Raw genomic sequence first — 26448 nt, forward strand, 5'->3', positions numbered from 1 at the left:
GAATGTGCATTTCCAATGGAACTTACAACAAATGCTACCAGGTTTGTATCAGTTTAAAAAAAGGTTTGGATGTGAACTTAAAGTACTGCATTAATGGCCCAAAACACTGCAATATCACACTATTCTCAGCTGTACTTATCTGGCACAGTGCTACCAAATTTTTAATAAAGGAAACAATGGACATGCCAAAGAATGAGAGTGACAGATGAAATATCTAACAGGAAGCCATTACACAACCTCTTATGCCAAAAGAGGGTTAGCAATTGCAACCTTGTGTTATATAGCTTTTCCTTATCAAAGGCACTGTTAAAAAAACAAGAATGATTAACCAAAAAAACTTGGTGGGAAGGGAGGGAGAGATGAGGAAAGTTATTCTAATGCCAGGCTCATGTTTTCAAGTCTTCCAGTGGTGTTACATAAAAAGGCAGACAACAAGCTCACTTGTACATGCAGAACAAAGGCCACTGTTGATGTATTGAAGATTCCAAGGAAGATAAGTTCTTAATTTGTTTTCTGTGGCCAGGTTGAGCTGGTTCCTCCACCTCACTTGCTCTGAGGGGCAGGATGGCAAATGGGGATCATGGAGGAGTCTCCTACTTGCTAGGTCTTCCTCCTTTGCTTCTCCAGTTTGATTCTTTCTGACCTAGGAGACTGCTTTACTTCCCTAAGGACAAGTCTCCTGTCAAAGGCTGGAGTAAGAAAGGCCTGCAGGATGGGAGTCTCCACAGTATTGACCTAGCTGCAGAAATTAGGCCAGTAAGTGGAAAGATATAGGCTCTTTCCATGCATGTCTCAGTTTGGAACCACAGAAGTGTAGGACTGGAAGGGACCTCAATAGGTCATCTAGTCGAGTCCCCTGCACTCAAGGTGGGAATATGTAATAACCAGACCACTCCTGACACATTAGTTTAACATATTCTTTAAAATCTTCAGTGAGAGATTCCACAACCTCCCTAGGCAACTTGTTTCAGTGCTTAACCACTCTGACAGTTACACAAAGTTTTTCCTAATGTCCAACCTAAACCTCCCTTGCTGCAATTTAAGCTCATTGCTTTTTCTCCTATCCTCAGAGTCTGAGTAGAATTTGTCATCCTCCTCCTCGTAACAAAATTATGTACTTGAAAACTTATATTCCCCCTCAGTGTTCTCTTCTCTAGACTAAACAAACCCATTTTTTTCAATCTTCCCTCATAAGTCATGTTTTCTAGACCAGGGGTCTCAAACTCAAATGACCACAAGGACTAGTACATTGGCCCAAGGGCCGCATTTACTGACACCTCCCCCACAGCGCCCTTGGCCCCACCCCCTCTCCACCCCTTCCATGAAGCCCCGCCCCTGCCCCAGCTCTTCCCTGAAATCCCCACCCCAACTCCGCCCGCTCCGTGCCCCCAGGGGGTGCAGGAGGGGTGATGGGTGCGTCAGGGGGCTCAGGACAGGGGGTTGGGGTGCAGGGTGCAGCAGGGGACTCAGGGCAGGGGGTGGTGGTGCAGGAGGGGTGCGGGGTGTGGCAGGGGGTTCAGGTGCAGCTGCAGGAAGGGTTTAGGGGGCGGTCTCCGGCCTGACGCACACCGGGGGCAGGGCAGGCTCCCTGCCTCCCTGCCCTGTCCCCGCGCCACTCCGGGAAGTAGCCGGAACCTGGGGAAGGAGGGGCGCAGGGGTGTGTGTGGCTGTTGCTTCATCCACCACCCCCAGCAGCTCCCATTGGCCGGGAATGGGGAATCGCGTTGGGCCGGAGCCACTCTAGGTAAATGCTGGGGGAGGGTGGGGGCGTGAGGAGCTCGCGGGCTGCAGAAAATAACCCCGCGGCCTGAGACCCCTGTTCTAGACCTTTAATCATTTTTGTGCTGTCCTATTGACTTTCTCTAGTTTGTTCACATCTTTCCTGCAATGTGGCACCCAAAACTGCAGTACAATACTCCAGTTGAGGCCTTATCAGCACAGAGTAGAGTGGAAAAATTACTACTCCTGTCTTGCTTACCACACTCTTGCTAATATATCCCAGAACAAGGTTTGCTTTTTTGTGCAACAGCACTAGACTGTTGACTCATATTTAGCTTGTGCTCCACTATAACCCCCAGATCCCTTTCTGCAGTACTCCTTCCTAGGCAGTCACTTCCCATTTTGTATGTGTGCAACTGATTGTCTCTTCCTAAGTGGAGTACTTTGTGTTTGTCCTTATTGAATTTCATCCTATTTACTTCAGACCCTTTCTCCAATTTGTCCAGATCATTTTGAATTTTAATCCTATCCTCCAAAGCATTTTCAACTACAGCCCTGCAAACCTGCAGATATTTGCTTTGTATCCCCCTCCATGGATGTGGATATCCACACACCATTTTTGCAGATCACAGCTCGGATGCAGATACAAATTTTGTATTTGCACAGGGCTCTGCAACACACTCACCTGAATGGAGTGGCTGTTACCCAGCCCTCAGGCTTCAGCTCAGTTCTCTGAATCAAGCAGCAGAAGCTTGCTGGGCATTCTGGGAGTTCTAGACCCCAGCTTGCTCAGATACGAGAGGTAAACTGCAACTCAGAGAAGGGAGTGTGATACTGTGCTCCTATGCAGTGAGCACAACGCAGCATGTGTTAGAACCACCGCAGCTGTGTAGGGGTGTCTGAGCCCCCCACCACTGGGAGGGCGGTGCTGCACACGAGGACCCAGGATGTAGCCTCCACCCAGAGTGGGGAAGGAAGTACAACTGGGCAGAGCAGGTTGTGGGAGGTCTCTGGGGAGAAGTAGGAAGACCTGGGGCTTTGACACAGCCCTGCGTCACTGGTGCGAGGTGACCTCTGGAGCTGTTAGCAGAGCCCTGCAAATCCATGGATATCGGATGACAATTTATGCAGATCGGATGCGAATACAAATTTTTGTATCTGCACAGGGCTCTACTTGCAATCCCTCCCAGCGTGGTATCGTCCACAACATTTATAAGTGTACTCTCTATGCTGGGGTAGTCAATAGGCAGACCATGGGCTAAATCTGGACCGCTAGACACTTTTGAACAGCCCCCAAAATCTTTTTATGTTCTTATTATCATTGTTATTTTTATTATTATTTTCTTCTCTGGAGTATGGACTTTGAGTATACATTGACCAAGAAACTGGGACCTTGACAAAGAATTTCCTATTCCTGCACTCTATGCCATTATCTAAATCACTGATCAAGATATTGAACAGAACCAGACCCAGGACTAAACCCTGCGGGACCCCACTGAATATGCCCTTCCAGTTTGACTGTGAACCACTGATAACTACTCCCCAGCCAGGCATTCTGCGAAAGAGAAATGCAAGTCACAAGTTTCTGTAAATTCACGTTAGGACCTGGGTAGAGGCATCCATAGTTAAGTTCTCTGTCTGGATATGGGTGCAGGAGCATCGTTGGCACTGGTGATGCCGCCCTTCCTAGCCATAGCTATTCTATTATGACTCCCACTTACAAATTCTCTCTGAAACTCCTGTTTGTTGTCCCTTGTTCACTAGTTCACCTGGGTCACTTAGCCTCTGGCTTTTTAGCCCTTCTCTCCTAGGTCAGCCCTACCCCCGCTATTCTGCATAGGCACCCTCTGAAAGAAACATTCTAGGAAAGATGATCATGAGAATTGTTGCTGAATTAGAGGATGCAGCATGAGAGCTATGGAGAGGGAAGGAGGAATGGAAACTGCTTACTCCCTTCATTCTTTTACCCCCACCTTCTCATGCAAGACACCTTCTCATGGACTTCTGCTCTAACATTCTGATCACAGGTTGTGTCTGCAGATGTCTGCGTGTCCAACCAGTGGTGGGGCCTAGGGAGCAAGTGCAAGGAATTCCAAGTGGCATATTTGCAAATTTCATCTGATGACGCTTCCCATGTCCAGACCAGGAGGTGGCCATGTCTCTAGTGTAGTGACTCTAAGTCTTGGGGAGAAGTTTGGCAGCCTCATAAGTCTTAGATACCCAACACACCTGGCCAGGGTGTATCCTGCCACCATGAGCTCTTTCCCTGAATCGTGGAAGACAATGAAAAAGGGAATCTTTTCTGCTCAATGTTTCTGATCCAAGAGCACCTCAAAGGCCCATTTGAGATTACAGGTGTTACGGGAAGGGAAAAACTTGAACAAGACTGGAGTAGAAGCTTGGATGGGGGGATATCATGGTTCGGAAATGAGTCTGACATCAGGATTTTTGATAAAAACTAGGACAGAAGCCAAGGATCATGTTATTATGGGAAAGTCAATACCACGAGACTACAGGACCACTATATAAGAGATAGCTACTCAAGCCACCTCAGGGAGAGGAACAGACGATGTGTTAAAGGGAGACTCATACTAGCTATAGCTACACTGCAGCTGGGAGCTAGCCTTGTTTGTGCTAGCAGGGCGTGAGCCATCACACTAAAAATCGCAGCAGGGATTTTGGGGCTTGGGGTTGACCTTTGGCTCTCAAGTCTAGGGGTCAGGAGGGGTGAAAGCCTGAGCCGTATGGGCCAAACTGCTCTTTTAGTGTCATAGCTTGACCCCCTCTGGAGTGAGTCTGTCTACCCGTGCTGGGAGACTCGCCTCCACTGAGATTTATACAAGCCATGTTCTGACTCCCTTTGAGGCACTATGGAACTCAGGGCAGAGGAAGTAGTTTTAGAGAATGCGACACCAGGGAGAGGATCCCACCTTGTCTCACCCCTACTGGGCAAGCAAGGGCTCTAGGCAGAGATTAGGCTTTTGATGAAAGCCAGCTGCTGGAAGTTTAAGGAAGCTGAGATTTTGGTGCAGCTGAAAGAATCTCTATGCCCTACATAAGGGGAATGGTCCACACGCCAAAACAAAAGTATTTCTCTTCAAGGGGTTAGCATGGTCAAGACCACCCTACTGGAGATTCCAGACTCCTTCCTGCCACAAACCACGTTAAAGGACTGTGGCCTGTCTACACAGATTTTGTACCGCTATAACTACCTTGGTATGCGGTGCGATTTTGTAATGAAATACTTAGCAGTACAATCTCTAGTATGGATGCAGATGCCTTATACGGGTATTGCTTAATCCCCTTCCTGTATGTCTGTGATAGTTAAATTGGTATAACTTGTGTGTTTGGACAAGGGCCACCTGGGTCAGGAGAAAATTACTTGAACCCACTGTCCTGACCCATTGGGGAGCATAGCTTGTGTACCAAGGCCCCTCAGTTATCCTAGGACAACTAGGATTAGAAGCCAGATGCCTCTTTACTACTTTCTGTGGGCCGAGACAGCTGGTTTTGTCTTCCAGAGACCACCTCAACAGTTGTTTGTCCCTCTGGGTGAGACTCTTTCCCCTTTAGGGAAGCTAGGCAGCTAGTCTTCTGTGTCAGCCCCAGAAACACTTACGCTCCTGTCACACATCACAGAAGTTGTGGAGGTTTCCTCTCAGAGATTAAGCAGAGACTCATCATTCTTTTGATTACATCTTGTAAATACAGCACTCCTTTTATACAGCATGCTCATCAATAGGGCTCTCTGTGGGTCACGGATTCTGACACTTCTGTAGCGGCCAGTGTGGCTAACCCCAGGGCTGCCAGCAGCTGGCCCCGGGCACTGGCCCCCGGCCAGCTGGCTGGAGCAGCCACAGGTTGTGGCCCCTGGCCAGCTGGTGCCACTGGACCCTGGATGTGCCCCCCCCAGAAGCAGCCCCCTTGACTCCCCCCCAAAATAAGATTTAATCACAGGTATTTTTAGTATAAGTCATGGACAGGTCACAGGCAATAAACAAAAATTCACGGCCTGTGACCTGTCCATGGCTTAATCGTAGCATCACTCATCAATCCATGGCACAATTGTAGCATCGTATTAGAAATTATATTCAAATAATTTCAGTTCACCAAAACTAAAGCTTTTAGTATTTCTTTAGTCATTAAATATTTATTTTCCCTACAATATTCAACAAGCTTCAGGGAGGGCTTCCCTCCCTTTTCCCCCCCAAAGTTATAGAAGATAATTCAATATTAAAATGGAACAAATGCATACAAGACATTTCAGTACCTCGAGCCCAGATCCAAGGTTTGGTGAATCCAGTGGTCTTTTTTTCCTTGGCCCAATCGCTGCCAAAGCTGTGAGATTGGCTTCTCTTTGTTGCATCTGTGCCAGCTCCAACTGTTGCATCTAATTTAAAAAAGAAAAGTATATGATATATGGTATACTGAAGGGCCAGTTTTGTTCATTCAGCTTCAACCATTTGATCTGTCTTTTACGTAGCTTATAAAATCTGCATCATACATGAGACGATGGCTTTTCAGAAGTTGCAATTCCAGTAGTTAGGCCCATTGCCACATTAGTCATTTTAGGAGCCCAGCAAATGCTAACCCCACTACATATGCCATGGCATTGTCCTGAGGTTCAAGTGTTTTGGGAAGACAGCACCTAGGACCAACAATACTACCAGAGAATTCCCTGTTGATCTTCAAATTCAGTTAATTTTGCTATTTATTGATTAGTGAGACAAGAAAAGTTTTGGCTCAGAACCAGTTTAAATGACCAAAAATTAACATTGAGAGTTGAAGGTTCTCGATATTGAGAACGGATCACATTGTACTCAGAGTTTCACAGGTTGTTTCCATTTCAAGTGACCAGATGTCCCAATGTTCAGGGCTTTTTCCTCATATAGGTGCCTATTACCCTCCATCCTCTGTCCTGATTTTTCACACTTGCTATCTGGTCACCCTATTTCCATTTGAGCAAGCAAGAGAAATTCCAAAACATGATGTGTATTTGACAGCATTCATTTTGACTTCAATTATCTGAAGCTTAATTTTGTGAACCTTGTGCCCTGACACTACTCTGAATGTCATGGGGACAGAATACATGGATCAGAGGAATTTTCAGGTGACTGAGGTTTAATAGCATGCAGGTAGCACTTCAATTCTCTCATTAGTTAACTTTTTTCAAAACGTCAGGCTTTTTTTTTTTTTAAATTTGTATGAGATGTTTAACACTCCAGATACTTATTTTCAGTTGTTCATGAAGAAAAGAATTCCCTCAAAATAAGTCAAGACTTAAGAGAACAGATTCCATGATTAGCTGGTTGGATTAGTTTAGCCAAAATGATGACTAACAAGCTTTTTAAATATACTGTCATGCTACCATGAAAAATCACCAGCAGTTTTTAAAAATAAAACTAAGGAAGTTTCATATAGCAGGGCAAGTACTGCTGCTTCCCAAGTGTGTTGAAATATTCTTATGTTACCTATAAGATGGTGGAATAACTCAAGAAAACAGAGGGGGAGTCCGCAAAGTATTCCCCCCTTCATCCCCTGACGAAGGAATATCATTTATAGCAAAAAGGCAAAGCAGAAAGGAAATTATTCTCCAACTCAGGGTTCAAAACATTCCCTGACTGCGAAGCCCATGAATTTGATATTCTAGTCATGCATCAGCTACAGGTTTTTTATATTAAAATGGCAACACTTTCTTTCAAAGCCTAAGAAATTCTCAGCCAAAGGTGAATTCCTGACAGAGTTTTTGACTGCTCAGTTCAACCACTGCATACAAGGAAAGAAGCTATACTTTTCCTCATCTCACAAAATTTCACTGGAACTTTTTGTAGTCTGCTCACATTTTGCTGTTGAACTATAAAAAGAGCATTTACTGAGCTTGCAGCGCAGTTGAACACTTTTGCTTCCCCCCCACTTCTTTAACTTTAATATCCTGTTAAACAGAAGAGGGCTCCTTAAAATGGGAACTTAGTATGCCAGCAAAAACTCTGACATCTGAATTGGCAACCAAATTCGACTCTCTTATTGGTCATTTATACCTTTTCAAGTAGGACTAAAGTGATCCGCAACAAAATAAAAAGGAAACATTACTCAGCCGGTGTAGTAACTGTAGTTCCAGCTACGCTCCCTTACGGGCATTCGCCATTTCAAGGGCTCAAGAGGTGCACGTGATCAGAGATTTCTAGCTAGCAGTACCCGTTTGACCTGCATATGCACCTTATGCCTTTCCATGGCAGACACTGAGGCTATAGCGGGGTGCACAGACAAACTGCCCTCATTTCTTTCTCTACTTTCTCATTCCCTAAGGAACATCTGAAGCAGAAAGGAAGAAGGGTGGGTAGTGGAGCACCCATAGGAACACACATCTTATAGAACTACAATTGCTGCACAGGGTAGGTAACATTTCCTTCATCTTTGAATAGTGTCCCTATGGGGTGCTCCGCTTCAGGTGACTTCTAAGCAGTAACCCAAAGAGAACGGAGATTCAGATCAGGGTCCCGAATTGAAGACAATACTGCAGAGCCAAGTGCCGCAGCAGATCCGATGGAATGACGCAGGGCATAATGCTTTGAAAAACATATGGCCTGAAGTCCACATAGTGGCACTACATATCTCCGATATGGGAACATCCTTCAAAAATGCTGTAGATGTTGTTTGCAATCTGGCTGAATGAACTTTCACATCTGGGGAGGTGGCAGGGAAAGGAGGGCTGAGCACCCACAGACTCATAACAGGTAGGGATACTTTCAAAATGGATATCAGGTGGTCTCTGAGCAGAAATAGGAACCCCTTTGATCTATCTGTGAAAGATATGAAGTGTAGACAATTTCCTTAATCACTTAGTCCTATCTAGATAGAAGGGCTTTGACTTTCTAATACCCAGGTTATGGAAATAGGCCCTCTGGGTGGACGGTAACACTTCCCCCAAAGAGCAACCTTTGAGCAGCCAGTTGTCAAGGTACGGGAAGACAAGAATCTCTTCCTGTCAAAGGTAAGTCAGCAACTACTGCCAGAACGTTCAAAAATACCTTTGGAGCTGAAGAGAACCACTCGATACTGGAAGTAATCTTGGCCTATAGTGAATCATAGGTATTTCCTGTGCGATAGGTGTATAGTTATGTGGACGTAGGCACTGGTAGGTCCAGGGATGAAAAAAATCAATCCCCCTTCCTGTGGCAAAGGAATTATAGTTGCTAGAGTCATCATCCTAAACTTTTGACATTTCACCAACTTGTTCAGCCATCTTAGATCTAAGATCTAAGACTCCAGTCTTCATCCTCCTTTGGTACTAGGAAGAGAAGAACTACCAGCCCCTGTAAGGGGAAGGGACAGATTGTATTGCTCCTAGCTGGAGAAGAGAGTCCCCCTCTTGCCTTAGTAGATGTTCATGTGTGGGTCCCTGATGAGGGACAGAGGAGGGGGGTGGAAACAAAGGAGTGCCAAAAAACTGGATCGTGTAGCCCAGTGTTATGACCTCCAAGACCCACTGGATCATAGTGATCCATTCCCAAGCCCAAAGAAATGAACAAGGTTGTCCCCAAAGGGAAGGCAGGGGCTAAAGGACAGAATTGCAAAAATCAGAAGGGTGGGAGTATTTGGACCCGCAAACTCGTCAAAACTGCTGTTTAGATGATGCCTGGGTCATGGAGGGTGGTCAGGCTGCCTTCTTCCCCTGAAACCTGACTCTTTGGGTGGGTTTTCCCCATGGGTCTGCGATACCTCAAGAACTGAACAGCGTGTGACCTCTGGGCAGTCTGTGACCTACTGAAACATTTCCTGCTTGTAGGTGTATAGATGCCCATGGAACATAGGGCAGCCCCTGCATATGCTGAAAGACTGCAGGAGTCATTCATAGTCTCAGAGAAAAACTTACGACCAAAGGGGAGTCCTCTATAGGGTTCTGAACCTCTCTCAGAAACCCTGAAAGTTGGAGTCAAAACACCCTGCACATAACTACCACTGTGGAGAGAGATCTCGCGGCAATGTCCACAGCATCTAGGGATGCTTGGAGAGCTGTTCAGGCCAATAGCTGAGCCTCCACAATAATGGGCCAGAATTGCTTCCTGCAGTCATGTGACAGCTGTTCAATAAAGGTCATGAGCTTGTTGTAATTAGTCAAGTTGTATTTGGCCACGATTGCCTGACAGTTCACAATCAAGATCTGCATGGTCACAGACAATAAGACTTTTCAAAAAGACCCAGTTGCTTTTGGTGTTTGTCGTGGGTGTAGATCTCAAAATGTGGCTTACACTGTTTGTTCACTGCATCCACCACTAGGGAGTTAAGTGGGGATGAGAAAATAAATAGAATCCTTAGAAGGCACATAGTACTTCTTATCCACCCTTTTTCATGTTGGTTACTGTCGGAAGACGGGATACTGGGCTAAATGGAGTTTTGGTCTGAGCCAGTATGGCTGTTCTTACGTTCTTAGGGGCCGGCATCTGCCATACCATCTTGGCCAGATCCAGCAGAGCTTCATTAATAGGTAGCACCCCTCTGGAAGGTGTTGCAAACTACAAAACATCCAGCAGCTTGTGCTGCTGATCTTTGACCTCCTCCAGAGGGATCTGCAGAGCACCAGCTACCCTTCTAACGAGATCCTGGAACAGTATGAAGTTGTTGGCGGTGGAAAGTGGGGGAGGCACAACAGCCTCATCCAGCAACGACGACGAAATTGTGGTCTCAGATGTGACTACCTCTTCTGCCCTAGCCTCCTGCTCCTCAAATGTCTCCTCCTGTCATGCAAGGGTAGAGAGAGGATGGGAAACCCTGGCCTCCCTGTGGGACAGTACCAGTAGTCTGTTGTATTGTTGCCAATAGGCAGCCCACAGGTCTCAATATGGCCAAGTCATTCACACAATACACAAAGACACCAATCCAAATTTTAAAAAGATTTTTTACAGCTCACCTTATCTCCTCAGAGAAGTTAAACAATGTTTCTACAGCATTAGCTACCATATAACACTTACACATTTTTTATTTCTATTTTCTTTTTAAATGTAAAGTGTAATAGTTTGTTCATCAGAACTTATATTTTGCATGCTTTGCTTCCATTTTTCAGTAGTGTAGACTAACATTTTCAAGAGTGTTTGAGAGTATGTTACCAGTAAAGTTTTGCAATTGCTTAAGTTAGCTACAGCTGCCTTACATAAAAACTTAATATTTGTGATGTGTGTTTTGGAAAGAACACAATTTAAAAAAAATAAAGAGGTAGACGTAGAAAATACTTTCTGAAGTCAAGAATAACTTACTCTAAGCTGGAGAGGAGAAAACAATTTAGATCAAAGTAACTAAATTGAACCTTCACTTAGAAGTTCAGCCAAACTTCAAGATTTGAAAAAATTCAAATAAAAATGAAAAATATTAAAGTTTAACCACTTCCTGGATTCATTAGAAGCAATTAAAAGCCAAGGTTCTTTGACAGTCAGCTGTTCGATTTCCAAGCCCAAGTTTCTAAATCTAGGATGTTCCAAAAACATCCAAACTTGTGGGCAATAATCTGAGCTGAATTTCACAGAATTGTATATCCCTTGTTTTAACCAGACATTCCTATCAATACATTTTTGTAGCAGTGTTTTTCATACAGAGGTGCCACACTGTACTTCACAAGCTCCAAGAGCACATATTTTAGTTTTATGGCTGTTACAATACAGCAAAAAGACAGGTAAGCGCAGATAGACCAGTATATACACCTCTACCCCGATACAACGCTGTCCTCGGGAGCCAAAAAATCTTACCGCGTTATAGGTGAAACTGCGTTATATCAAACTTGCTTTGATTTGCCAGAGGGCACAGCCCCTCCGGAGCACTGCTTTACCGCGTTATATCTGAATTCGTGTCATATCGGGTCGCGTTATATCGGAGTAGAGGTGTAGTTGCTTTCATCAACAGATAGCCAATTAAAAGCAATGGAAATATTAATGAAGAGCAACATGCTAGCAGCCCAGTTCAACACACTGGTGAGTCAATTAAAAAGATCTGATTGAAATGTATTTAGTTTTTATAAATGTACAATACTTGTGACTGAGTGTTGTGAGAGTAGTGAAAGCAGAATGGGAAGGAGAGATTCATGAGACATGAGGAAGGTACTGAGATATGCCAGTGAACAATCACTAGTTTATTATTCCTTTGATACAGTGGTCAGGAACAAGAAGGTCAGAGAAACATCTGAATTAGATTTTTCATTTCAAACAGATATTTCTGTAGTACATCCCTGAGTTATCAGAAACGTGGAGGAAGGGGAGAAATGCAACGGGATTTACAGTGCAGCATAAAGCAGAGAAAGAACTCCCGTTGGGTGGTGAAGACTCAGAAGTGGTTTATGTGGAAGCTACAGAAGGAGTTGGTGCTTGACTGAAAGGTTTCTTGGACTACCAGACTTCCATTTGGAATGGTTAGACGTCAACATCTTTGAATGAGGAAGAGGCAGTGTCCCAGCTAACCCTCTTCTCCCAAATCCACTTAAGATATGCCCTCTAATCTCTTTCTCCACTACCTTCCCTGTCCTCCCACCTCTTCTAAAAACATCCCAGACCCCTCTCAAAATACAGACATCATGCTAATCTTTTGAAGTGTCTTTAAATCTTTTAAAAGGCAGGAAGTTGCATTTAGTATTTCAAATATTTTCCATGGACCCTCTATTTTTCTATCAATAGAGCCTCTTCTTATCTCATTTCAATTAAGATGAGGGATGTGCCCTTACTCAGCACCACACCCGTATACATTGTTTTCTAGGCTATGGAGAATATGAACGCCTTTCAAATTCTCTCTTCATCTTGTTGGATCCCATTACCAGGAGATGGACGATTGATGATGCATCACCACAATAATGTCCACATGACAGCCACCAAAACTGACAAGTTCCTATCCTGACCTACACTTCAGCCACTGAAATAGAAGATGCTGCTGCCGCTATTATGCCACTCCATGAAGAATGATGATTTTGTCAATGCTACTCAAAATTTATGTCTCAAAACAGCATAAAGGAGGCAGCCTTTGGACCAGAAGCAAACCACAAAGTGTTCATGCACATTTTCGTCCCCTGGAGTTTTACTTTCACTGTAAGAATTATAGTACAAAGATTTCTAAAATCCTGTACACAAAGATCAAATTGCTGTGAAAACGTCTCACAAGTTGCAAAATAGTCTTTGTTGCTGCTGGCCTTTTTAATAATAAAAGTGGGTTTTAAAGTCTGGTCTTGCAGCAGTCAGGAACTTCTAGGGTGACAATAACCATTTTAGTTAATCTGACCTGCAGCACAAATCAAAAAAAGGTACATTTTAAAGTCCTTCCTTATAGTGAAATGGCATTTGCAGCATAGCTGTAATCACATAAAATGAAAGCCTCTAAAATTGACCTCTCTCTTCTCCACTCAATTTCTCTACCAATAAAAATATTACTTTTCCAGCTCATGGAAATTGTATTTCTCACTCTTGTGAAGTCTTACTCTCCACATTTCAGTAAAATATGCAAAGCCTCTATCCAATATTAAACTGACTACATTTTTGGTGACAATACCTTTTAAAAATAAAGTTTAACTTATGCAAAGACCAGAAATATTTCAGTTACGAGACTCCAGACTGGTGAAAAAGCCATTTGGGTTGTTATGCAAAGCATTCCCAAGATTGAGATCTTTGGTCACAATGGTGAGTAATGCTTACCAGTGGTCTCCCGTCAGTCCTAAATCTGCTAGCCACAGTTAGGTGCCTGACCAAGGAGACAATTTTTTCTCTTCATTACTTAACAGGTTGTTTTTTTTTTTTGTTTTGGTAATTAAACAAAGCAAAAAGGAAATACTATAGTACTCCTCACATAGACAAAAAAGCAGGGCCATCTGTTTCCAGAGGCAGGTACCATCTTTATCCCATTGGGCAGGAGAACTAGAGTAGTATGAAGTCACTTCTACCTGACAAAAGGAAATGGGACCTGGCTTTTCAAGAAGTTTCCAGCATGCACTCACTAAATAGAAACCTCAGAAGCTGCTTCAAGTCACACTGCCTTCCAAGCAACACATCCAGGGTCTTATGAGCATGAGTTTAAGTTGTTTAATAATTCAAATAAGATGGTCTCAGGTTACCTTTGAAGTACTTCATGAGGAGACTAATCAGAGCCCTATTTCACACTGGGTGAATGTGGATAGTTATGTGCTAAGGAAGAATCGTTTGTTGTAGTGTTCATGAAAATCTGTCTGGGAAACTGGAAGGGAAAGAAACTAATCAGTGTATTGTTAGTGGATCATACTTTTGACTAACTCACAGATTGGTATGTCATGTCTCTAGTATGAGATTTATGTTATTGAACTAGGTCACATTGCCTCAACTATAAGAAAAAGAGCTATTTAACTCAATATTTATTGTGCTTACAATTATTTTGGTAGGACTTGCATTTTGGTCATATACACACACAATACAGGTGTGATGTTATCTTAAAGTGACAGGGAAGAGGAAGACCATGCTTTTTGAGGATCCAGAGAGCATTTTTACTGTTCTCAGGAGCCTGTTTTTTCCTATGCTACCCAACATTTAGGACAGTTTTGCAGAAGAGGCAAAGTGTGTAAGAGGAGCAGGTCTGAACAGCACAGGGTAGATCAGGGGTTCTCAACCTTTCTTTCTGAGGGTCCCCCTCGCAACATGCTATAAAACTCCACGGCCCACCTGTGCCACAGCAACTGGTTTTCTACATATAAAAGACAGGGCTGGTGTTAAGGGGTACCAAGCATGACAATTGCCTGGGACCCCATGACACAGGTGCCCCCGCAAAACTACGTTGCTCGGGCTTCGGCCCCAGGCCTTTGGCTTTCTGCCCTGGGCCCCAGCAAGTCTAACGCTGGCCCTGCTTGACAGACCCTCTGAAACCTGCTCATGGCCTCCCAGGGGCCCCAGACCTCTGGTTGATAACCACAGGGCTAGACAACAGGGTAGCAAATAGGCTACGGTTATTGGAGGATAAGAGGCAGCACTTTGGCAGATGGCAGGTATCCTAGTAGAAAGGTCAATCCAAATGCTCAATTCTGCATGAGTGCAGCACATGACAAAGTACATACAGAAAACGTGACACCCACATACCATGAAAATACCCTTCTACACAACTATGGAAGGAGAAATAGGAATGGAAAAATCAAGTGCTAAGGAACACTGATGTGGACTGAATAGAAGGAGTAATATAAAGGCAGTAAGGAGTATACAACTGTTTGGATGCGAACAGACAGAACAGTATGGAAAGGAAGCTATACAAGGAACAATTCTGGGCTTGGTTTGGAGTGACTTAAGAAAAATGACTGGAAATGTACAGGTGTGGGATCGACCAAGAGTGGCCCTTACACAGATGGGTTTAGTAATTAGCAAAAGAGGGATAATTTCAGCACACCAAATTTAGAAGAACATGAGAAAAGATAGGCTATATCAAACGATTTAAAGCATCAGAGGAACTGGCAGCAAAGGAAACTGGGGAGGGCTGAAAGACAAGTTAATGTATGCCCAAGGGTTATGCATGCTATTCTGCAATAAAAATATGTTCAGAGTAATAAAAGCAGTAACGTGGATGAACAAAAATACATAGAAGGCTTGAGGAAAAAGGAGATGGCGGACAAAGGCATATGAAAGAGACAAAACAAGGTAGAGAGGACTGTTTCAGTTTATAGAATAAAGAGAAATTATAACAAAATAGGTAATCACAAAAGAGTTTACTCAAATGATCATTTACTTTTTCTACTTATTTTAAAAGGATTCAGTTCTCCTTTAAAGTCTTTTCCATTGCTGTATATTGGCTGTACATCTTGAAATTTAACTGTCTTTTTTTAACCTATGCTGTTTATTCTAGATACTGAAATTACTTTCTTCTCTTTTTCTTTCACATTCTCATTTCTTTTTATTCATATATTCTACCTTGCTTCACCTAAAGGCTGAGGGATGCAAGGTGTTTAATCTCCTATCTTTCATGCATCAAGTTTTCAGAAGCTTTTTGCCCCTTCTCTTGAATGCTCTTCTTTATTGCCTTCTGCTCTAAGATATCTACCTACCTTCTCCATTCCCTTTTGCTGCATGCCAAGCAGGTTCCTATTTTAAATGTTTATTTTACTTTGCCTCCTCAGGATCTTACACCAGCTCTCAGCAAACCTAACCCATTGAGCACTGGAGTCTTTACATTTCACTTGTTTTGTAAGCAGTTTTCTGACCTGCAAGGTGAATGCCACATTCTTTCCAGCAGGAGAGGTGGAACTTTAAGACTGTGAAACTAATGCATTTGCCATCTTTTATTTCTTGCCTATGATGCAATTTCTCCCTCCACCCCCTTACACTCTTTCTAACTGAATGCTTTAATTAGCCATATAATATGTTTCTACTGGCTTTTAAAATGTTTTTTAGAGTTAAATACAAGATCTCAGGCAGTATATGGTCTGAAGTGGCTTGGTGTGTAGCTCTTTAAAAAACTATTAAATAAAGTTGCATTAGATTATATTGTGGATTTTAAAAAAAAGTATTTCATAGGCATGGCTTCAGTCACAAAAAAGTCTAAAGTAAATACTACCTAAAATTTGCCCTACCAGGACAGATATTTAATCCACTATCCTGACAGTGGCTATAACCAGATGTTTCAAAACCAAGTGTAAGACAGTTACACAAAAACACAAAAACCTGCGCAGAGATTTTCTTCCCAAATCAATGGCTGGCTTATGATCCAGTGTCTGAGGATTTAGATCCCTTTCAGAAAAGAACGTGTCTAATCCTTTTCTGAATCCTACTAAACTCTTGGCCTCAAATATCTTCTTGTATTGAGTTCCACAGGTTGATTAGGTGCTGTGCCTAAGAGTATTTAAATTTTGTTGCATTTCCGTGTTACAGATGTGCCACTGAGTGAAAATTGGAGCACTTCATTTACCTTCACATTACTATTCATACTGTAAACTTCTGTCATGTCATCTCTAAACAATTTGTCAGTGTTTTTTCACACAAGTGTCTCAGTAGCTATTTGTAGCACCCATCCTTGAACTCCTATTTATGCGATACATTTTGAGAAACAGGGTGGCCTGACTAAAAACAGCATTCCATAAGATAGCGAATTATATAATACCATTCAATACTTCTCATTCTTTTTACATTGAATAGTGTTTCCTTTTGACTGCTGTTGAGTATTCAGCAGTTGCTTGTGTTTAACTGCCTGCAACCCTGCAATAGTGGGGAGGTCTTTTTCCTGAGAGACTAGTTAACTTTAAAGCCAGCAATGAATATCAGTAGTTCCTTCCAGTGTGCATTACACCTTGTATGATATTTATCTGTCGTCATGCTGCCCAGTTACTTACCCTGGTTAAGTCCCTCAACTCTTATCTCATCTTGAGATAGCTAAACTGTGCTCTGCAAGTTTTGCCATCTCACTTTTTACATCCTTTCACCAAATACATTAAACATTGGTCCTATTACAGAATTTTGGGTATTTCCATTTTTAAACATTTTGCTATGTTGAAAGCTATTTATTCTTACTATTTTCTCACTCTTCACACGTTTATCATCTACAGCAGTACACGTTACCTCTCGGCCTGTAATTAAGTAGGGTATGTCTACAATGCAACAACACACTTGCAGATGACTTGGGCTCACAGGGCTCAGGCTAAGGGGCTGTTTAATTGTGGTGTGGACATTTGGGCTCAGGCCCAGGCCCAAGCCCCAGAACCCAGGCTCCAAACTGAGCCCAAACATCTACACTGCAGTTAAACAGCCCTGAGCCTGCGTCAGCTGACACAGGCCAATCGTGGCTGTTTAACTGCAGTGCAGACATACCCTTAATTTCCTTAACAGGCTCTCATGGCTGACTTTGATAAAGACTTCTTCATAACCCCAAAAGACCCTAAACGATCCCCCTTAAAAAACTATATGTACATTTGCTACCTTTCAGTCCTTCAGGATGGCTGATTTTCATAAGGTATGACACACAGTGGCTCAGCAGCTTCATTCCTAAGCTGCTTCAAAATACTAGGATGTACACCCCCCATGTGGTTATGTCTCATCCAGCACCTCTGACACCTCAGTATTTTACTGTGTCTCATCTTTATTTCCTGAAAGAATAGCTCTCCAACATCCTCTGTCGCATGTGCCCTGTACTGCACCCTTATAATAGTTTTCATTTGTTTCAGCTTCATGGAAGTGTGAGCACTTTAATTTTTGTTTAACAGTCAAATTTGCTTCAGCACACAGATATCCACTTTCTTGGTGGGTGGAAGAAATGCTGAAGTCCAGATCACATAACCAAATGACTAAAGCAATGGTCCAAATGACTAACGCCATAGTCCAGCTGCTACCGGAAGAACAAACAGCTGGTTGATGACATTGTGATGTCTTCAATTTGTTTCCAGCTCCGCCACCTGCCTCTTCCAGGGGTTACTACTACATAAAAGAGGTGGCAGTGAACCAGAAATCTGAGCTACCTTGAGGACTAGAGTACTGGGAAAAGGAATGGGTGGAAGAACAGAGAACTAAAAAGTGGGGCACCACATGCATGGGAACAGGGAAAATAATCAGGCAACTGGGAAAAAAAATTTTAAATGGGAGGAGTGAATCTGTAGAAGGGGAACAGATAACCAGAGTTGTAGAGCAAGGGGTGAGATGGGGATAAATGGAACAGAGGTACAGAAGGAACATGAAGGGAAGTGGAAATACAGTAAGACTAGTTTTGAAACTACGACAAATGCAAATATTAGTAACTGCTAAAGTAAGTTAGACCCTCTCCTACTACTGTTTCGCTGAAAAAGGCACAGTAGATGCCACAGTGATTTTAGGTTAAACTAAAGAGGGTGAGGAGACGGTCCATGCAAACACAAGTGCCGGAGAGATGGCCCCCGAGACGCTAAAGTGTGGGACATACTATTAAAAGCAAAAGAACCCCTGAATTAAAGAATTACCGTTTCTAAGGTCCCATGGTACGCACACAAGATTTCAGAAAAGAGGGGAGAGAAAGGGAAGCTCGAAAGATGAGATTTTAATCCAGATGCACAATGAGCACCACACATAGGACAAACGTTCTGGAATTTTCGGTTCACATGAAGCTCATGCTTGCTCATCTCGTATTATATTCCTGCTCTTTAGTACATCTATTTAAGTCACACTGGAATAGAAGGTGTTAGTGGACTAGAGACCAGTCAGCACACTGATATTTAAGAACATATATCATCTGGGAATGATACAAAGTTACTTGCACATTTCACTTTAGGGAAGGGAAAAAAAGTTAAACTAAACAGTTAACTAAAAAATTAAACTAGAAGAGAATGGGGAGTGACAGAAAAAAAACTAGAATGTTAAAGTCCAAAGAACAAGCATCACAGATTCACAAAAAGGAGGTTTATACCCCATAAGCCTGAAGTCAGAGACTAGTGGGAAAGCCATGAACAATTTACCCAGGTTTTGGGAATGCTATTACACAAAAGGCTAACATACAAGGTTAGTAAGTATAGTAGAAAGCACAAAATTCTTGGATGGATAAAGGAGTAGCTTGAGGCGTGCCCAATAGCAGTCTAGAAAGGAATGTGTACTTTCTGTAGGTGATAATTTGCTAACAGGTTTGGGTGAAGGAGGGAAGTAAAAGGATCAAATTTAGTGTGCGCTAGATAGACAGAGCAGGGGCAAATAGGTGGCTGTTAATGTAGAGAAGATTGAGGAGTGAGGTCAGGCCAAAAAGGTCAGTGAAATTATTTATAATCTCATTTATAAAAGCATATGTCCACTGCCCAAGTCTCTGGATGCACTTACAATAAAACAGTTTTAAAAAGATGTTGCAGCCAGCTGTGGGATGAGAGCTAACCCTGAATTTATAACGGTTCCATTGTGACAAAAAACCTGCAAACCCCCCACCCCACCCTCAATTAACAATCCCTAGGATAATGGGCAGATGGCAGGTATAAGTTTATAGAAATGCAGGTTGGTAGTCTATAAAACAAAGAGGAGGACAGAACTGAGGGTGGTAATAGGAGAAAAAATGAGAGGGATAGCGTTTAATGAATGAAGAGCGTAAAGTGGAAGTATGATACGTTATTAGGGCTCCGTGACCCGTGGCTGATCCCAGGGCTGCCCAAGTAGCTGGCCCCGGGGACAACCACACCAGCTGCTGCTGGAGCAGCCCCCAAAGCAGAGCCCCCGTCCTGGCCCCCTAGAGCAGCACCTCTGACCTGGTCCCCCAGAGCAGCACCCCAGCTAAGATGTAGTCAGGGGTATATAGTACAAGTCATGGACAGGTCACGGGCGATAAACAAATTCATGGGCCTGTGACTTACTAAAAATACCCATGACTATACATTGTTCATAGCAGGAGACATGTCATTTATGAAATACAGACACTATGGCCAAGATTGTCAAAAGTGACTGGCTATTTTGGATACCCAACTTCAGGCACATTCAAAACTGTGATTTCCAGTTGAACTGGTACTGAGTATTTCCTTAAAAAAACCCAAACTCCCAGAAACAACAACCACCATCACCACCAGGTTCCTTAAGGTGTCTCAAGTTAGGCATCAAACACTGAAGCACCCAAAGTCACTGGCCACTTTTGAAAGTCTTGGCCCATGTGTCTAAATTGTTTGACAAAGTCTTATTATGCCTCCATTTCTAAGGCTTCCAAACCCAAAGTCCAATCCTCTACAAATTGTTTACCAAACTTTGGAAAACTGAACATCCCTTCAGGAAGGGTTTCATGGTTAGTTTCATTTTCAAATCCCTCCTGTGTTAGAGGCTTACAACCCATGGTTTAGACCTTTAATGGAAGGAAATTGAGTTGTATTTTAATAGACCCTTTCATTTTTATTTCCTAGCTCTTCATGGTGTGATCCTTACTCCTTTCTTCCATGCTTGGATGAGCAGTAAATAGTTAAAACTCTTGACATTTAAAGAATCACTGACATCCAAGTTACCATTCCCCTTTGAAATTAATAGGGCAGTCCACATCTCAGGCTGTGGCTACACTTAGCACTTCAAAGCGCTGCCGCGGCAGCGCTACTGCGGCAGCACTTTGAAGCGCTAAGTGTAGTCAAAGCGCCAGTGCTGGGAGAAAGCTCTCCCAGCGCTGTCCGTACTCCACCTCCCTGTGGGGAATAACGGACAGCGCTGGGAGCCACGCTCCCAGCGCTGGGGCTTTGACCACACTGGCGCTTTGCAGCACTGGAGAGGGTGTGTTTTCACACCCTGCTGCAGCGCTGCAAATTTGTAAGTGTAGCCAAGCCCTCAGTGCTACTGCCACTACTCAGAGCTGCCAATTTAAAAGATGTTTCTGCCATCACAACAGGTTTTTTTGTTTTGGTTTTTTTGGGGGTTTTTTTGGTGTGTTTTTTTTTTAAAGTTGCTCTAACTGAAAGCTGGAACTCTGGAAAACATTGAAAGGCCTGTCTGTTCCCTGCCCCTCCCTCACTCTGCCAGTCCTTTTCACCCCACTCTTCAGGGCACACGGCTTAAAAGGGTCCTGGGATGTTGAAGGCTTCCAATGCTGCAGGGTTTTTCCCTGCAGGTCACCTTCCATTACAAACTTCGGCTTTTTAATTATCTGTGATCTGATCCAGAGACTTAGGAATTGCTCCTGCTATGAACAGTTCTGGGTAGCCACCATGACCTCTCCTTATTGGAAAGGCTGACCTGGAAATGACACTATCCTTGCCTACAGGTGTGCCAAAGCCCCAAAGGCGCTCAGGTGTTTGGGGTCAGGCTACACTCAGGGTTTGACAGGCAAAAAGGTCTTGGTGATAATGAGCCTTTTTCGAGTTTTATTCCTGAATTACCACAGAAATCTGTCAGTGCCATAGGATATTTGTTGATTTCTCTCTGCTCTTAAATTCCATTTGTGTTAGCATTTAAAAAATGCAAACATTCAGCCCTCTTCAAGCTTTCAGTAAAGTACCACCAGAACAGACCAGTTGTATTTGGGCTCAATGCAACACTCAGCCCCAGAATGGAATCTGTTAAGAGAAAATATCCTAGCTCATTAGGCTGAGTTAACCAGCTGCATTTGGAATCTTATGAAGCTCTACTTAACACATTCTTTAAAAGGGACATTGGAATGATAGAGCAGCAGGCAACCAGAATCACACTGATGCAAAGATCTCTATTATTCAAAGAGGTATGGCAAACCTATGCCTGGATTCTTTTGATGGAGCGGTAATTAGAAGGAGCATTCAGTGGGGTGTACAAATTTGATGGAAATATGGGACAGATGGTACAAAAGGCTGTTTAAACTAACACAAAATAGAGGTCTAAAGGACATGAACTCAAATTAAGGAAGGGATGAGCACTAAATTCAGGTGGAGTGTCTTCTCCACCAAGGTGCCTTCTTGCTGGTTTACTAATAAGTCATTTTAAAGAGAACTGAACAAAATATTCAGGACTAATAATACCATCCAACTTCTTCGATTCCAATTTCCTATTGTAGTTTAGGATCTTCAGGCTCTTGTACAACATTGTTTGAAGGAGAAGAGGCCAGGAACTATATCAATTTCTTACATACAGGTACTTCTAGGTTGCAATACTGCATTAAAGTCTCCCTAAAAACCAATAAAGCGCTGTGTGCTAGAAGTTATCTACACAAGATAGATAATGGAAATCAGGATGCAACCACACAAACATTTGAAGAGACACATTTGCTGCAATCTCAGTGACATGAGAATCAATTTGGAGAGAGTATTTAGGCAACACTGCCACTTGCAAATTGTAAGCTTGACAATATTCTTAGCACAAAATGAAAAAAACCCAGCATAATAAAAGCAAGTTCTCCCTTCTGCCCTTCCTCCCTCTCTCATTTTATGTATTTCTCTTTCTACTTTGGTGGAAATCCAGAGCATTGATTTTAGGACTATTTTACTGGATTTCCATTTGTTTTGCCTCAGCTCCTACATTAATCCAAACAATAAGGGCCTTTAAAGCATTCATAAATAACCTGCTAGTGCTGCTGGCACCTAGGAGCCAAGTGCAGCAATGTTAAGCAACAACAAATTTCATAGTTCAAAAGGCACAGTTAAAGAAAAAGGTTGCTCAGAAAAAAATCACTCTCATTTAGCACAAAGATCCTTAAAAATTGCATGAAATCAGTCAAGTAACTATAGAAACCAATTTCTTCAGCTCTGTATCACACGTCTCACACCTCAATTGTCTTTATTATCATCTGCTGTCAGATCCTTAATCAGAAATGTGAACAGGCTTGATGATTTATTCAGCAGGGAAAAGAATCTGTAGGTCAAGTGAAAAATTTCACACACACACACACACACACTCTCCCTCCCCTCCCCCCAACCTTAGGTACTTTCATTTCATTCTGTTCCCAGTAGCTCTGGGGGCAACTCCAGTGAGATCCAATATTAAGGCTCAATTAAAATAAGCTCCAATTAGTGGAGCTTTTTTCTCTCAGGCTAGAAGAGTCAGGAAATGGATATTGGGAAATGTAAAAAGTCAGCTACTGAGAGGAGGCTGCAGACATAAATGAACTTATTTGTTGATTTCTGCAGTTGCTATGCAGAGGCCTCTGGGAGTAAAAGCTTAACCAGTCTAAGCTATAAACTAAAACCCCTGCAGCTAAACATGAACTGTGTGAAACAAGGGCTCCATTCCAGAACAGAAAACTGCTGGGCCCAGAAAATTAAAAGCCAGAGGCGTTTTCCATTTAAAACTAAATCCCAGTACCGCCTCCCAGCCAAAGAATTATAAGCAGTATCAGATTTACAAAACGAACAATTACCCTGGAAAAATGTAGCCTATTGTACAGTCCCAGATGCTAAATCTCAAAGTTTCTTTTTTTTTCTAATCCCACATTATATTCCTACTAAGTGTATGGCTGTAGTTTACAAAGAACCATTTCTAGACAGGCCTAAACTATGAAAATTAAATGTTAAAAAGAGCTCATAATTCATTGACCTCATTTGAAGTACTGCCCTTGCCTGTAGCAGTTCCTGTCCTTCCCCAAGGCCTCTGCAAATGGTATGCAACAGCAAAATAAACCCTGACCTAATTGCCAGGGGAGGGCTGCCAACCTTCCCTCAAAACACAAAGGCAAACATGGTAACTTGAAAGTCCTACCTCTTTCGCTTTCTGCTTTAATCGCAGCTGTTCTGGATCTTCTTTATTGGAACGACTCTATTAAAGGAAGAGGAAAATTTAACAAATTACTAGCATCTAAACACCGCAGCATCCGTTAAATATTTAATAAGTGACAATTTTCTCTTGTGATTGAATGTCTTAGCTCCAGGGGTGAACGCCTCAATCCAGATTGGCTTCTCCCTCCTCCCCCCAGCCTCCCTCCTTTTCATCTGGGCCTGGCTGCCTCTGTTCTAGCCTGGAGGAAGCTTAAACTGAAAATGATGCTAACGCTGTCAGTCAGGTCCAGTCTAGGCATGATGTTGTTCATGTCAGCAGCAGACACTTAAAAGGACAGGAAGTAGAGAAGAAGAAATTGCTTTTGTTTAAGTACAGTGAGATCCTAGTAAGTCTAGATTCCATACCCACCCAAGTGATTGTAGAATATGGGCCCCAGACTTTTATCAGTTCTTAAAAAAATAAACACACTTAAACTGAGCCAAGACCATATAGTCACTCAGTGGTGCAGCATTTACATGTTTTGTTCATGCTCAAACAACACTTTTAACCAACAGAGCATAGGCCAGAAATGGGTCACATATTGGACTGACTGGATTGCAACACACACAGCTTGCCAAGATCGCACCTCCAGAGCATCACCAGAAACAGTGGGGACAAACATTTTGATGAGGCACCATGTAGCAAGTTGGATCCAGAAACAAAGACAGGTGGTCAGATTAAGAATACAGAATAAATACGGTTTTATGTTCACCAGCAGGACTGAATGAACCAAAACATGGCCTTTAAGTAACTACAAGCTTTCAACTATATTCCTTAAAGATTTATTTTTATTTCTGTATCAACAATCGTGATACTATGTTTGCTGAGCATATGTTGTTCTTGCATTTATTTCTGGAAGATTCGGACTCCTCACTTTTAGCGCCAAAAAAATAAATTGAGACCCAGTGAACTGGACAGTAGATATGCAGGGAGATGGCAATAGAAATTTACCCCATGGCTTGCCCGTGAGCTAAACATCCATCTCTAAGAGAAGCAAAAACCCAATAAGAACACCTTTTCTGCATGGCATAGACCATGCTAACATATACTTACATGTTATAATAGCAAAATCAGGGATTGACAAGTTTAATGTAGACTATAACGAGACAGATGTCATTGGATTTCTGGTGTCTAAGACAGTTATTTTTCTCGGTGGCCAACAATAAGATGTTCTCTCACCTTGGCTGCTCGTAAAAGCATTTCTCGTTCCTCTTCATCCTTCCTCTGTTTTTCCATGTGATCCAGCTTCTCAAGAAATCTAAGTTGTGCTCTGGTGTCACTAGATACGATATACTTATTACTCTCCTGCAAAGAAATAACGATTAGAGCTGATCAAGCTTTTATACACTGCTAAAAACCTATCCTAGGTCAAATAAAAACATATTGGAAAGAAGCTGAGTTGCATGAAATTCTCTTTTTCAAAGCTGATCGTTGTAAGTACTTTCCATACGATTCTGCTTACAAGAGAATCCATTTGCATGTCTTCTCTCCAACTACAGTATGGTCCTAGAAGTCTATTCAGCTACTTAATAGCCCTCTGCCATTAGCATCCAGTTCCTCTATTTGACTCCCTATCCTCACTATCTAACAAACTTCGGTTTTAGATGTGTGTGATTTGAAACTGCCAGTTTACACCTAAGGGGGGAAAAAACCCACACACAGAAACCATTTTCTTACTGAGCAAACTTTTTTTTTTTTTTTAAAGTCAAAATGTTATACAACTAGGATATATATGATCCATTTTTACCACCTACATAAGAAAACCATCGTAGAGATAGGAACTATATTTCATGCTGCTGGCAAAATATAATAATTTAAATGTTGCAGCATTGTTTCAGCTAGTCATTCCAGAACATCAATTAAGCCTTACTGGTATTTCCAAAGGGGGTAGAAGAGGGGACTACATTTTTTCCAGAACCAGCTAAAAGATATTTAGATTGAGAATGAGAGTGCACATTAGCACTGTTCATTATAGCTTTAGGAATATATTTTTCACCTTGGTTGATTAACAATTCCCATTAATGCTAATGGTAACTACACTACATTTGTGCATGAAGGTGAGTATAGGTAGAGTCCTGCAAATCAATGGATATCTGCTTTATATCTGTGGGTATCCACATCCACGGATGCAAATATCTGCAGATCATTTTTGCGGATTACAGATCGGATGCGGATACAAATTATGTCTGTGCAGGGCTCTAAGTACAGGACCCTTAGTGTACATTAATGGTAAACACCATCATTGCTCCCCTCCTTGAGCTTTTTTGAATGGAACATACTTTTACCCTTTCTAGATATAAAAAGGTAAAAAACCTAATTTAAATATGCAGGGCATGGAAGGCTAATTTTCATTATATTTTTGTTATTCTTTACATTTTATATTTAATATGCCATGTACTATCCAGAAAATATGTAGACAAGACCAAAGTGGACTTTTTTTTATTTGTTCTAGGTAAGTTACTTGAGTGTCTCCTCTTATTGGTGGTACCCTTTTCACTCTTATCTCAGAGAAACTGAAACCTTGAGACCTACATAATCCTTTTCTCCTCCCTCACAACTTTAAGTTGTCACTAGCCCAGCCCAACCCATTCCCATTCCCATGTTCTTTTTTAAAAAACACTCCTCTACAGATCTGTTCTTG

General features: G+C 42.4%; 1 protein-coding gene across 2 annotated transcripts in view; it reads right to left on the bottom strand.

Moving 5' to 3' along the window:
- TAF4B (TATA-box binding protein associated factor 4b) overlaps positions 1-26448 on the bottom strand; it is a 113560-nt gene that overhangs the window by 25801 nt on the left and 61311 nt on the right. Inside the window, exons 12-15 of one of the 2 annotated variants that reach the window (XM_045008294.1) lie at positions 24987-25112; positions 23751-23807; positions 5990-6109; positions 3724-3788 (exon numbers count right to left, since the gene is read on the bottom strand). In XM_045008294.1, coding sequence (XP_044864229.1) covers positions 3741-3788; positions 5990-6109; positions 23751-23807; positions 24987-25112 — 351 coding nt within the window. In that variant the 3' untranslated portion in view covers positions 3724-3740. Of the gene's footprint in view, positions 1-3723; positions 3789-5989; positions 6110-23750; positions 23808-24986; positions 25113-26448 lie in introns of those variants that run through there. The other variant, XM_045008293.1, reaches the window with a different exon arrangement.

This window comes from Mauremys mutica, chromosome 2 (assembly GCF_020497125.1).
Source record: "Mauremys mutica isolate MM-2020 ecotype Southern chromosome 2, ASM2049712v1, whole genome shotgun sequence".
Lineage (NCBI taxonomy): Eukaryota > Metazoa > Chordata > Testudines > Geoemydidae > Mauremys > Mauremys mutica.